The 14,471-nt window shown below is 44.2% G+C and overlaps 1 protein-coding gene across 1 annotated transcript in view; it reads left to right on the top strand.

Annotated features, from left to right (window-relative positions):
* The first annotated feature begins 9,380 nt into the window (after window positions 1-9,380).
* Window positions 9,381-14,471, top strand: part of OCIAD1 (OCIA domain containing 1) — a 231,046-nt gene continuing 225,955 nt past the window's right edge. The window contains exon 1 of the mRNA XM_086962661.1: window positions 9,381-9,651. Within this exon, the coding sequence (XP_086818787.1) occupies window positions 9,613-9,651 (39 nt within the window). The 5' untranslated portion in view covers window positions 9,381-9,612. The remainder of the gene's footprint in view (window positions 9,652-14,471) is intronic.

Here is a 14,471-nt window from a genome sequence, read left to right as displayed (position 1 = left end):
TTGTTATGAGGGCTGCTGTTCTTTTTGTGAAATAAAGAGAAGAAAGAGTTAAAGCCTAATCCTTTCCTCCAAGTCTTGAATAGAACTGATATCTTTCCTTCATGAGAGCTAAGAAATGTTGTATTCTTTCTCTCATCCATGAAATGTTTACACAAAGTAATACCATATTAATTATTTGGTACTTCAACTAGCTACAGGAACTCTCTGTTGTTGCCGCCCCGCCTGCCTAATTGCCAGCCACCGAGAATCTGAGAAGCCAAAACCCTGAGAAGCGTCGTTCACGTTGAGCGCAGTACACAGCACGTAGAGATCGTCGCGATCGTTGAAATCATCGAGTTTCTCGAGAAACGCCCTGCAGCGTTACTCGCATCGAGCCTGCACAGAAGCAGCAACGGAACGCCCAGAGCCTTCCCGGAGTCGCCTGAGCCATACCAAGCCGCTCCGCGGGGCACGTGCAGATTAGCGCACGCAGGGCCGGCTGCTTAGCGGGCATATACGGTCTTTTCCCTTGGAGGACCCAGGGAAAGTCCGAATTCAAATTAAAAAAGGACGTAGTACAGTGTCTAGCCGGAGCAAGCCAAAAACCACAGTCGACCACGGGGGGAAGCAGCCAATAGGAGACTGCTGTGGTGGATGGGAAAGATCCCCCAGGCGAGGGAAAAGCGGGGGAGATCGAGACCAAAGTGGCAGCAGCCCCAAGCATCCTCAGAAGTGCAATGCCTGGTATGGAGGCACAATGAATGCCCGGTGGTAGCCTCCCAGTGGAAACAAAGAGGAAAGGAGGAGGCCACCAGGTCAGTGTGCAGTGACAAATAAAAAGAACTCTAAAATACAGTTGCCAGGCATGGCGGGCTAAAGGCACAGCAGAGGTAAGTGACTATATGTTTGTGACAATGTTTGCAGTACCCCTTTTGCCCCTCTAAGTATCTACAAACCGTTAACCTTAGCCGATTAGGGGGTAAATGCAAGGGGTGAAGTAAGGATTACGAAAGGAAGTATTTTTAAAGTACATCGCATCGCAATATTGGAACTAAAGTGCCCAACAAAAAGGAGTAGTTCCGAACCAAGGGACGATGGCTCCGAAGAGGAAGCAAAAATCCCGCAAGGAACCTGTGGTGGAAAGCCCAGGGAGGAGCAAGCTACCCGGGGGATCCAGGACAGCAGAAGAGAGCCAGGAAAGTCAGGCTAGCCCCGGTGGGAATAGTAAAGGGTACCTCAAAAGAGAAAAAAATAAAAAAGCCATCAAAAAGTCCCCGCAAGTTCTAAATGCTGTACCTCAGCTTCTAAATCTAAAGGTATTTCCTTAGCAACCAAATCTATAAAGGACTTTATAGGGAAACATTACAAAAGGTTAGATAAATCTGCAACTGAGGAAGAGCGGCTGAATGGGAGTGGTACGGGTGTGTCTCCAGAGGAGTTATTGGAGGCATCATTTTTGATAAATCACTCCCTTCTGAGCCAAAATGAGCTAATAACAGCCCCGCGTCTGTCATCTTCCCCTAAACTATTCTTAAGGCAAGCATCCGAACTAGAGAATACAGGTTTAATGGAAAACGAAAGCCAAGGGCCAAGTTTTGTCTGGGGCGATTCACCAAATCGATTAGAAAAACATTTAAATGGGATAAAAACTCTAAACCAGCAGGAAACATCAAGAGCTGGAAGCCCAGACGCCCCTGAAAGAAATTGCCTCCAAGACTTGGACATCTCCGGAACTCCCTCCTCCTCAATGATGGATTTACTACTGATGCTACAGAAACCCCTCCAGGGAATTCTAAAAGTAACAATGTTGAATAATGGGGTCCTGAAAACGCAAAAGCTTTACTTAAAAAAGATCAAAGAGGAGTTGGTAGGAATAAGAGGGCAAATGCCACATATGTTAAGACCGGTAGTCGCCCCCAGCTCACTGAACAGAACTAGGTAGAGACTCAGTAGAATCCCCACATAATGTTTATATATCAAAATGCCCAATGCTGATACAAAGAAGAGGGGAATACACAAGGGGTCCAGTGAAAAGAAAGATAAGCAGGAAGAAGGAAAATAAAGTAGTAATAAAGGGAAAAAGAAAGGAAAGGGAGGAAGAGTTAAGCCTAAATTCTACCGCTCTGACTGTGGTAACCGCGAAGACTCCTATAGTTGAGGGTAAGAGGAACGCCCCAAATGCACAAGCAAAGAACCAGAGTAGCAAGGGTCCAAGAAAGGAGCAACCAAAAACTAAAACCTTAAACATAAATCAGATAGCAAACTCATCCTATGGTGAACAGACTAGGTATCCTCAGAGGCATTCTAACCCAGGGGAAGTAGCTCAGTTACAAGGCAAACCAGATGTAGAAAGTAAAATGGGGTATACTGGTTGGGTAAATTGCAGGCAGGTAGATTTAGAAGCCTCCAAGAAAGGTTAGTGGCAGGTAGTAATAAATGGCTGTACCTCGAACCAGAGCAGACTGGTCAAAAGGGGAAGAAGTTAAGGAAGATGAACCCCTTAAATAGGGCGCAAATCCTACTCTCATTCTCTAAATGCCCAAATTTGATGAGGATTGGCTCAAAAGATCCGAGACAGGTGGGCTTCATAGAAAATATAAATGGAAAGGAAATCACAAGAGTATTAGTCTACTCTGACCTGGTAAAAATGGCCATCCGGAAAGCGGTGACCGAGATACTCCAGGAAGGTATAAGATTAATCCCAAAGAGAGAACTAAAGGGAAACGCCCAGTCAGGAAGTAGCTTCCTAAAGTGCCATGAAGGTCTGGGTAGGATACAGGTGAGGCTTCTAAAGGATAAAGAAGAAGGGGGTAGCTTCTTGAACATAATGGTCAACAACTCAGTAAATGATCACTCTTGGGGTAACTCGAGCCAAAGAAGTAGCCTCGCAGGTCCCTCCAAGAAGTATAGGGAGGTAATGGACGAAGACAGTGGCTTAAGTGAGGTGGAATAGGAAGAGGGGGTCTCGCATAGCCTAAATATCCTATCATGGAACATAAACGGCCTTGGAAACGGAATAAAACAAGAACATATAAATAAATTAGTAAACAATGTGGAAATTGCCTGTTTGCAAGAGACCTGGCTATGGGACGAAACCCCTACTTTCGAAGGTTTCCTCCAACTAAATCGACCGGCCAAGAAAAAAGAAAAAAAGGTTTGGACGAGCGACTGGGAGATTATGACACTCCTCTCAACAATAACAAGAAATGCGATTCTATTAAAAGTAAAATGTAAATGGCTATTGGCGTGTAGACTATCTCTGTTGAACCTGGATAAGAAATATGAAAATGTAATTGTCATAAATGTGTATATGCAATGGGAGAACGCTATAGAGTGCGGAATTGAGCTGGGGAATTTCAAAGAGGATATAGACTCTCTATGTCAAAAGTAAGGTTCAGATGTATTCTTTATTATGGGGGATTTCAACCATAAGTTGCATCCAAAGAAGGTTGACCTCTGGCATTGGGAATTACTCGACGCATACGGAATAAACTAAGCAAGTTTCCCAGCTTGCAAAACCCCAAGACAGGATATAGATCTGGTAAATTATCTTGGGACGAAGGGTCTCTTTTGCCTGAATGGCAGACTTAAAGCAGACTGCCCTGCAAAGAAGACATTTAGAATAGGCTCACAAAACTTCCCAATTGATTATGTATTCATGTTTGCCTGGAACTTTCCTCTTATATGGGATTTAAGATACTACTAAATGAAGGTAGCGATCATAATCCGTTGCAGTTGAATACATTTGGGGGAACCAGGGAATACAGAGATAAAGTAATCCACCAACAAGTTGACTACTGCAAGCGAGGGTCAACAAGGTTGATGGAAGAATACTTGGAAAAACTAAGGAATTTTCAGCATAAGGTAGAATTGGGGGATCTAGGGAGTAAAAATCTGGAATGGTATGAGGGGAAAATAGAGCAAGTGGTACAATTCCTCCGAATGGAACTAAAAAAATATAAAAGAAAACAAGATACAATCCCAGTTAGATGACTGAAATGGTTCTCTGCCGACTGCCAAAACAAAGAAAGGGAGATAAGGACAGTAACAAGAAGTATAAGGAAAAAGTTCAACCGAGAGAAACAAAGCTATCTTAATAAATTGAAAAGAGAGTATAAAAAGATGGTCACAGACACAAAAAGGTCATATAAAGAAAAATGCTGGGAAATCCTGTTAGAATTGATTGAATCAAAAAACCTAAGACAGTTCTGGCAGCTGATAAAAGCAGCAGCGGACAACACTGCAGGAGCAATGAACTGTGTTGTTAGTGAGGCAGCCTGGGAGAAGTACCTGAAGGAACTGCATGGCCCTCGAGGTGTTCTAGTAGTTGCAGAGCCCCAGCCTTGGCAAGTGCCATTGGAAGACTTCTAATCTGACTTCACTGAACAGAAGGTAGAAAATACAATATTGAAATTGAAATTAACCCGAGCAGCGGGACCAGACAATCTCCCAGCAATAATACTTAAGTCACAGACAAAGTGGTGGGCGAGATTCTTTTCCCAATTGTTCCAAGTAATATTAGCAGAAAGGAAAATCCCAATGAACAGGAGGGGTGCAGTAATCAGGCCAATCCATAAAAAGGTAGTATGAATGGGCCAGAAAATTATAGGCTGATCAATCTGCTAGATACAGGAGAAAAAGTATTCTCAAAGATTGTTCTGAATAGGCTAATTGATTGGGTAGAGGAGTTCTCAATTGTACCCGCCAAACAGGGGGGTTTCAGAGAAGGGCACTCCACGGTAGATCATTGAATTGCCCTATGGGCAATAGCACGAAAGTCAACAGAACAAAACGGTAAGCTCTGCTGTTGCTTCATTGACTTTCGTGCAGCGTTCGACTCCGTAGATCGGAACGATCTTTGGGAAACTCTTGTAAATAAAAAAATACCGGAAGATCTGCTGGCTATAATAAAAGTGTTACATCGAGGAAACTAGGCACAAGTAATAAAAGGTACAGAGGGGTCTCTGACCTGGGGCGTTGCAAAACAAATGCGCGCAATCTACAATCTATCTTAACAAATGAAACTGCGCAAGCACAACCCCAACCGCCAACCCCCGCAGAACCAAAAGTCAAAACCAGTTACCAAATCCCAAATCATTCTACCGGCACTCCCTCCCTCCCCGCCCACCGGGCCGGCAACACGCCATCAACATAGAAGATAGATCATTCCCATCCCAATCATCATCCCACCATAACATTCAAATTGAGGAAAAGAAACTAGAAGTTAGAACCGAGTAGTCTAAGATGCATGAGATTGATTCAGCATCATGAATCTCCCTTCTCGGCAGCCTGGCTTCATCATGATTTTATGACCCTTGTGGGGCAGGCCGCGGCTGCATGTGGCGAGTTTGCAACTCACAGTTCACTGCAATTACATACAGTACTTATATACACTACTACGCTAACGCCGGTACTATTTAAAGACGGTAAAGTAGACACACGTCTGATTGCAGGGCACTGGCAGTCAGTCTGAGATTGTGTCCACAGTCCTGCCTTTTAAGCTGCTGCGCTGCGCAGTAGTAGATTGTTTTTTTTTTATTAACAGATTGGGTGGCGCAGGCGGGCGGCAACTGCAAGACCTACCAGGTGCCATGCCAACTTACCTGCGGGCTGCGGTGCGTGCCTCACCTGTGTCAAGGATGGACGGTGCTGTGTTGACCGCTGGGCGGTATAGTCTGGCTACCGCTACACACACAGTACTTGAAGGCCGTGGCACGTGGCTTTGATTTAAACCACGAGTGTTGGTGGGATGCGGCCATGCGGGTATGCTTAGGCGTGGCAATGCGCATGAAATCTGCGCATGTTGCCTGCCTCCTGCCGCACAGCTCCAACCCCGGCCGTCCCCCGTAGAACTAAAAGTGAAACCCAGCCCAATTCAGTGCTCAGAGTCCGACCTGCACACCGGCCCGAGAAGTTGAGAACACTGCAGTACTGCTAAGGGCGGCCTTCATGACGCCATGATGCCATTGCCATTAACACAGTATCAGACATCAACAGTACTGGAGAGATCATCAATGAGTGAGACATACACACAGGCCAGCCAGGCAGACTGCTCCCAGATGCGACTGTGGCCAAGCCGAGGCCGACGACGGAGTCTATAAGTAACTACTAACTACCTATTGGTGCTGACTGACTGAGTGTGAGTGAGTCTGTGCTGCTGTGGCCACCGTGCAGTCAGTGCGTGTGTGCGTGGGACTGGGTGTCAGTGGGAGGGGACCGTCACCGGACCGAGTGACTCGGTACCAGGGATTGCGCCTTTTGCGGACGAGAAGCACAGCAGTCAGCAACACTGCACTGGGACACACACACGGCACCGGATGGTTGTCATCGGTCACGGACTGATTGACACTGTGACACTCGGACGATGGACACTGTGTTGTGGACTCTAACTATCTCTCCAGTCCCAGGCCAGTCCCATCCAGCCAGGTACGGTACTACCGTCAGTGCACTGCGCAGCATTTAGCAGACATCCACTGTCACCACCTGCTTGTGTACGGATTTAGGACTACGGACGCCGGACCTAACCTGGAGTAGTGGCGTGGCGGTGGCGGGTGGCGCCTTCCCAGCACCGACCACTCCCAGACATGTTTTTAATTTCCCCTGCCCGGGCCGGCATCGACGAAACACGAGAAGAGAAGAACAACACACTCACTCACACAGACAGTTTCCACCGAGTTATGCCTCGTGACCATGATGACAGAGGGCTCAGGGCTGGCTTCCCAGTCGGACAGTGGACTCCTCCTGCTGTAGTAGTCAGCAGTTGACTGTGTGTGTGTGTCTGTTAAGTTCCATGACAAAAACAAACACTCTGGGCAGAAAAAGCAATCAAAATTAATGCAATGCAGCATTGCAGTGTAGACCCGGCCCTGTCAATTAAGTGCCGGTGCTAAGCACCGGACAGCACCGGCACAAATTAAGCACTGCTCTGATGTCAAAAATACCAATTGAAAATGGCCTTATGATAGGGCTGCGTACTGTTATTCTCTATATTCCTATCAGATCTACCTGCATGCCCAAGAATGGATGGCAAAAAAGTGCCACGTCTACTGTACGCAGATGACTTGGTAATTTTAGACAAGACTGAACTGGGCCCTCGAAGAAAGCTGAATTCTTTTAGACAATACTGTGAAAGGAAATTCTTAACAGTAAACTTGGAAAAGACAAAAATGTTATGCTTTGGTAAAAAAGATATCAAGTTTAATTGAGTCTTAGGTGACTTGAAATTGGAATCAGTCAAGGAATATCTCTACCTCGGGATGTTGTTTGATAGGTCCCTAAAGTGGCATGTGCATCTTGAGGCTCAGATAGCGAAAGCCCTTACATCGATCTGTGGACTGAAAATATTTAACTGTGATTACGGAGATATGTCTCAGAGACCGCTGTTAAAGGCGTTCAGCGCAATGATACCCCCACAAGTACTCTATGGAGCAGAAGTCCTTTTTTGAGCTGTAATGAAGTCTGGGTGCCTGGAGGAAGGAAAATGCCTGAAATCCCTGTTGACTCTACCACACTCATCAATGATCCAAGCAATAAGATCTGAGCTAGGAACAACAGCCTGGGGGGTACAGTCCCAAATAGCTCTACTTAGATTCTGGAAACGCTTGGATAATGAGAAAGGTCAGAAAGTATCCCAATGGTGCAGAAGAGAGATCCAAACTAGTAACCTAAAGTGGGCAAAAGCGATTAGGAAGAAAATTCAGCAGGCCTGTGAGCATATAAAGGTTGAAATCTGCCAAGAATCCTTACGAGTAGAATGCACTAAAAATGAGCTGAAGTACCATGGTCAAGAAGTCTCTAGAAGAACCGACCTGGATTATCTGGTTAAGAAAAAATCTGTACAGTTCATGATGGATTCATGGTCAAATGAAAATTGGTTCCCTTACCTGGATATTTTACCAAACCACTGGTACAGACAGGAAATACTAAGACTGCAAATTGGTACAAACCCATGGCTGGTAAACGAAGAATTAAAAATTAAAATATTGGACCACGAAGGGTTTTGTAAGTGCAGGCGAGGTACAAAAGGTGATATAGTACATATCCTGTTAGACTGTACAATAACTTTAGAGCACCGTAAACAATATCTTCGACCAATATTTTAAAAATACGATACAAGCTACGGGCTCAGGCGGTCAACCTACTTAGAGAACTGCCTATTATCGAAATTGCAATTGCATTAGGGAACTATATGAAGGCAATACAAAGTTTCTTTAAAGCATATGAGCCATAACTTTTAGAGATTTTATAAATAGATGAATTATATAGTTTTTTTAAAAGAAAGTCATAGCTGGTTTTAAGTTTATATATCCTTTTAAAGGTCAGGGTCGCCCAAAGAAGAACCATCTCTACTGTTACTCCATTTTAAAGTATGTATTTACTGTTGTGATGTTTGTATAAATGGTGCTGGAGAATGTTTTCAATGAAATCGATGTTATCATTGTTTAAAGACCAAGGTCTAAATAAACATTACCTTGACTGACTGACTGACACTTCAACCTGCATTTGTATTGCTTTTGTCAGCATTCCAGTGTGAAGGTCAAACCTGTTGGCTTTGCCAGTTCTTGAACATGACCTTGACGTTACCACCCGAGACTGAGTCTATGCTGGTTTAAGTAGAAGTAATGCAAACAGCACGGACAGGAGGTTGTCTGAAACCCAAGGTTAGCTTTGTCAGAAACCATCACGCAATATTTCCTTCAAATTTGAAATTCACACTTAGTCAACATTCCCTCTGTCTGTAGTAGTAGTACTACTGCCTAAAGGATGGAAGTCCATATTCATCAACATAGCACTAGTTCAGATACTATCATTCGCGTTAAGGGGGCACAATTGTTTAACAGCCGTTCCTTATGTCGAATGTCAACATTTAAACGTTCCATTCCGTAAGTCGGCTTTCAAACTTTGCCTAACGTGCATACGTTTGCTAATTTTAAATCTTTAAATAAAGTCCAGTTACTTCTGAATGTTCGCTCAATACTGCTATGTGTTATATAAACAAAAGAACATAAACAAAATTGACTTGCACTAGTGTCAGCTGTTTGCTTTTAAAATCTTGTTTTACCTGCTCTGATGTGTCCTTAACATTGACAGTTTGTCCTGAATTTTTGCCTAGGTGTCCCATTTTTGTCAGTCACTGCTCAGAATTTGTCTACATGACACACCTACAAGAGTTTGAATTGTATTGTCCCTGCCAAAGGTTGCGACTGCCGTGGGAGGAAGCAAAATTTGCATTTTGACTGTGACAGGAGCCCTAAATATGTGGATAAAAGGGAAATAAACAAAAGTTAGCGATAATGAAATGCACATTTGGGAGAATTTGTGGCGTAAACAATGTGAAGGAATACAATTTGCTGAGAGTTTAAAATGTAAATAAAAGTTCGTGATTATGAAACTACAGACGTAGAGATACTGGGGAAGCAGCGCGCACAGGACAACCACGATTCAATCACTAACTTCTGCGCTGCGACTGCCTCCTCCAGGCTCCAAGCCTTCATTCAATGTGTCGAAGGAGTCGTTTCTCAGCTCTTCCGGGTCACCGTGCCGTTTCCGGGTTGCTGTAGGAGGTGCAGAACGATCAGAACGGGAGAGGTCACCTGAGCTGCATGCCTGAGGCTGCTGCTGGGACAGGCAGCCATGCGCCGGGATATGGCTTCGCCCGAAGGTACTCAGCAGGTACGATAAAGGAGGAAGGGATGGCGGAACTGAAAGTAGTCACAGGCAGGAGCGACTCTCCTAACTATGGAATAAGAGAGTGCATGGTTGTGACCACAAACAGCAGCCTAAAGCTCAGTGCCCACTTGCTATATAGCTGCCTCCTCCAGGCCGTCGTGTATGACACCTTTTAACATTTTTAGCGTTTTAGACATCCGCATCATGCAATCTGGGACTTGTAGTTTCTTTATAAAGACAGCTGCATGTGCCTAGAAAGTAAAGCATGACAATTGTTGGCTCAAAAACGAAGCCCGAATGAAGGCAACATACGTAACAGTTGGTCATATGGCCCCAGAATTAAATTTTTCCATTAGAGTTTGTATATATTTCAGAGATTTGAAGATACTCCAGGAGTACCCTATTTTGTGATCAGATTCGTTATTTCGTTCACTTCATCACAATCGGCGTACAACAACGCATTGAAGAGTTGGCGTGCCTTGTTAGCAAGATAGTCAAATGGCTCCATAAGACCTGTTGTGGTATCCTAGGTTACATAACCTAGGATACCACCACACATGCCTTCTGAGTATTTTAAGTCAATCAATGGTTCTCTCTCCTGATAGCTTAGCTTATTAGCCAGTACTATGCGCTTGTTTAACCATAATGGACATTTGTACACTCCGTTATGATGTGTGCTTTAAGTTATCCTAACTGTGTGCATGAATCTAACCAAGCTCTTTGAAAAAGCGCTTAATCTGATTGAAACACGGGTCAAAATATGGAAACACAAAGCAAGACGACTCAAATGACATAAAAAACCTTAAATATGACTATGTACAAATTGTGGATAAGGACAAGTATGAAATACAGAGATTAGCGAGCCATCGTATGCAGATATTATGTTTTATGAATGCAGTTGCACATGGTTACAGATGTATGCATTACATAGTTGTGAAAACAGGCAATATAGAATAATAAAGTTGCGTAGTAAGTGAATAAAATGCCGAATCTGATAACACAAGTAAAACGGAAAGGGTTCTCTAGCAAACGTTGAAAGCTGAATATATGACCAGGTTGCCTAATGGAACAGCCTCACATGTAAGAACTTTAATCAGTCTTTGCCAATATGCAAAGGAGACTCTCACTAGCTGTCCGCATTGTCAGGTACATGGCCATACATGGACCACAGCTACATTATTCCCAGCAATATGTATGAATATACTCCCTCTACCCCATCCATTCTTTGTGCATGTGTTCAGATACTTACCTTCCCTTCCTAGATCTGGACTACACCACTTTGCCTCTACTGTGGTGCTAAACCACTCTCTCCAAACTGCACTTCTACATTCACCCATCCCTAGCATTTTCCTGATCCAACCATTACATCACATGAGACTAATAAATCTACATAAGTAGTCACTATGACCCACTTGTTCTCCGAATGGTGGCATCCGTGTCATCTTCTGAATCTTCTTCTCATACAGCTCCCATTGTTGTTGGGTCATTCTGCACCGCCACCTCCTCCATCCCCAGCGTGCCAGCCTCTTTTACTACACACTCTAGGCAGAATTTGTGCCTTTGCTCCGTTTGTGCTCTTCAGATCCCTATTGGGATCCTCTGGGATCTCCAAGTACTCCCACAAGCAGGGGCTCTGTTCTGTCTTCTTACGCCAGCCACTTCCACATCTCCTCTGGAGTAGTGGAAAAAGTGAACACTTGGGAATGATACACAGCTTTGCTGGGAACATTAGCTTATATTTCAGTGTCATGGCTCTCAGCTTGTGTTTCCCTGGCTCCCGGGACTCTCTGTGTCTCTGTTCTTATTGTGTCGAGCCAAGGAACACCCTGATTGTGAACCCTTCGTGGACTAGAACTCCTAGGTTGCTAATATGTTTTGAGATGGTGTCACGGTCCAAATAGTGGAACTGTCTTGTGCAGTGCTTGTGGTGGTGGTGGTGATGATGACAAGACTCTGTAAAGTAGGCAGACAACCCTTTTGTGTTTCGGACTCTTGAAATCTATTTATCCAAAATTAATGTGGCTGATTATCCTTTGATTCGTTGTGGGAACCCCACAAAGCTTAAGTTATTCCATCTCTATCTTCCTTCGCCATCCTCAATCCTATGTTCAAAGGATCCTATGTTCAGCCACCAGCAGGGTTTTAACTGTCATTGTTAAATCTGTAACTTCAGCTTTTAGTTTTTCTATGACTGCTCAGTTTTTCCTGAAGTTCGTGTACAAGAAAGAAGCAGTCACAGTAGTTTCTTCTCAATATCCGTCAATGTTTTATTTGGGAGCAAACATGACGCGGTTCGGCATCCGCCTTACTCTAATGTTTGGATGGCGCACCAAAAACGGTGCAATATTTAAAAACAATTGGTCACATGATGTGTTTCGCGACATAATCATCGAAAATGGACCACCCACACTATTAGTTTGTTTTTGCCAGATCTCTTGACTGGGGGTGAATGTTTTGATTTGTTCTGCATTTCGTCCATCAATTGTGTGTTTTTTGCTTTCTCGCACTAAGTGCGCCAGGTATGCCCAGATGTGGGTCCTGGGCTCACTGTGCAACTGGAATCAAACTATCCTGGTTGAAGAGGGGTGAAACCCCGAATCCAGTCCTAGGAGGCTTGTTTCCGGTCCAGGGAGGACCTGGCTTGGCAGTTCGGTCTGGACTGTTCCCATGAGGCACAAGGTCAAGACTGATTTGCATATGGCCAGGTCTAAACTGGAGTGGCATGATGAGCAAAAGAATAATGGATTTAACCCAGATCTCTTGACTGGGGGTGAATGTTTTGATTTGTTTTGCGCTCCGTCCATCAATTGTGTGTCTTTTGCCAACCACAACACAGCACTGCACGAATTCTTGACTCTAGTTGCCGAAGCGGGGATGACTTTCCGTAAAGAGAAATGCAAATTCCTGGTGAAGGAGGTTGAGAATCTTGGGTACCTCATTACAGGTGAAGGAGTAAGGCCTAAGATGAATTTAGTCAGTGCAAAAGTGAACGCACAAGTTCCCAATGACAAAGACTAGCTGAGATCATTCATGGGGCTTATGGAGTACTGTGCACATTTTGTGAACGACTTTGCATACAAGTTGAATCTGCAGAGGAAGCTATTTAAGAAAGGAAAGATGTTTGAGTGTGGAAAGGCCCAACAAGCGGCTTTCAATCAACACAAGTTTTACATTTTGCATGCTGGAATTTTAGTTTGATTCCAATTTGGCTTGAGAACAATTCTCAAAGTAGGTTAGAGTGCAGTTGGAGTTGGAGCTGTGCTTGCACAAATTAATGAAAAGACTGAAAAAAAGAATTCAGTCATTGAGCGAGAAGCGTTAGCTGCGGCCTGTGCTACAAATTATTTCCGTGTTTTTATTTGAGGTGGCAGTTGTACTCTCAGGAAGGATTACAAGCCACTATTAAAAGTGCTGGGTCCAAATGTCACAAACAATTGTTCTTGACATTCAGCGAGGTTGGCTGTGAAGTTATAGGACTAGGATTATGATCTGGAGTATCTACTGGGGTAGAGGAAGCAGGTAGCGGACTGCTTGTCAAGGTTACCGGACAAGACTGCTGATGAATGCGGTTTTGATTCTGAGGAAGTGGTGGCTGACATAAAAGATGCAACGGAGGGATTGCAAGGATGTGTGCCCATGAATGAATGAATGGATGATTGCCATGGATGAGGATGTGGCCACATTGAGAGGGTGAACCGTTTGGTGAAAGGCACCATCCAAGATATGTTGTGGGCACACGGAATTACTGTAAACTCTGCTACTCGGTAAGACACAATTCGAATTGATGTGAGACAGGCAACCAGGAACCAAGTTGATTCCTTCATGGTTGCGAAAAAATGACAAGCAAGTGTTTAAGAGTATGACTGTAACATTGGAGAGGCAGCATTTGATTGAAGTTGGTTATTGGCTGAAGGTGAAACAAGGTGGGGTGTGAGGTGGTCTGTCAAAATTTCGGTGCCACTATGAAGTAAAAAGATAGGGTGGAAATTGGGTAAGATGGGAGAATGTACAGACGTGGACTCTAAGGAGAGTTGTGCTGTTTCTGAAGGGTGGGAAAGATGTGGTCAAATCTGCAGAAAATGTAGGGAGCTGTTGATGTTGGTTGCTGATGGATGATAATTACTTTTGAACATCTCCAGTGTGTGACAGAGGGGTTACAGGTGGTTTGGTTGGGAACAGAGGGGGGCACTTGTGTGTGCAGCTCGGGTGAGCAGGTCCCTTGTATTTTTGGGTGGCTTTGTGTGGGATAGGGGTTTCCTGTTTACTTTTTCTGTGTTTTCTTGTAATTTTGTTTGGGGTGTTTTGTCTTGCACTTCATTGTTGTTTTGGAAGGAAGCGGATGTGTTACAGCGAGGGGTTTCATCTAGAGTGGAATGTTGTAGATGTAATGGGTGATGTACAGGAGTTCTGGGCGATGAGGTCACAGGTTTATGTGGAGGTTGAAAGAAGCATTGTAAAGGTGTCTGGTGTTGCAGGCACATGTTATTCTCCTGTCTCTCATTACATTAAAGAAGAACCTTAAGTGTTGTGTCCTAATTACAACACTTATCTCTTCACCTAGCCCAGACACTGGCTTGTCCCATACAGCTCCTGCTTCAGCGCCACGATACCCTCTTGCTTGAGTTGTGTGCCATACAAATACACATAACATTCAAAGTGACTTACCAGTTGAGTCCAAGAGCTTCAAGGTTCTTTCGTGAAGACGTGATGATTTTTGTTTTTTTAGAAAAAGCTCAAAAAGGTTGCTTAATATTTAAAGGGCTGCCTGAGCGCCTTCTTCCCACTTTATCCAAATATTGCCAAAAATACAAATTGCATGTGAT

This window comes from Lissotriton vulgaris, chromosome 3_1, assembly GCF_964263255.1.
Source record: "Lissotriton vulgaris chromosome 3_1, aLisVul1.2, whole genome shotgun sequence".
Classification (NCBI taxonomy): Eukaryota; Metazoa; Chordata; class Amphibia; order Caudata; family Salamandridae; genus Lissotriton; species Lissotriton vulgaris.
This window is presented reverse-complemented; position numbering and strand designations above follow the sequence as displayed.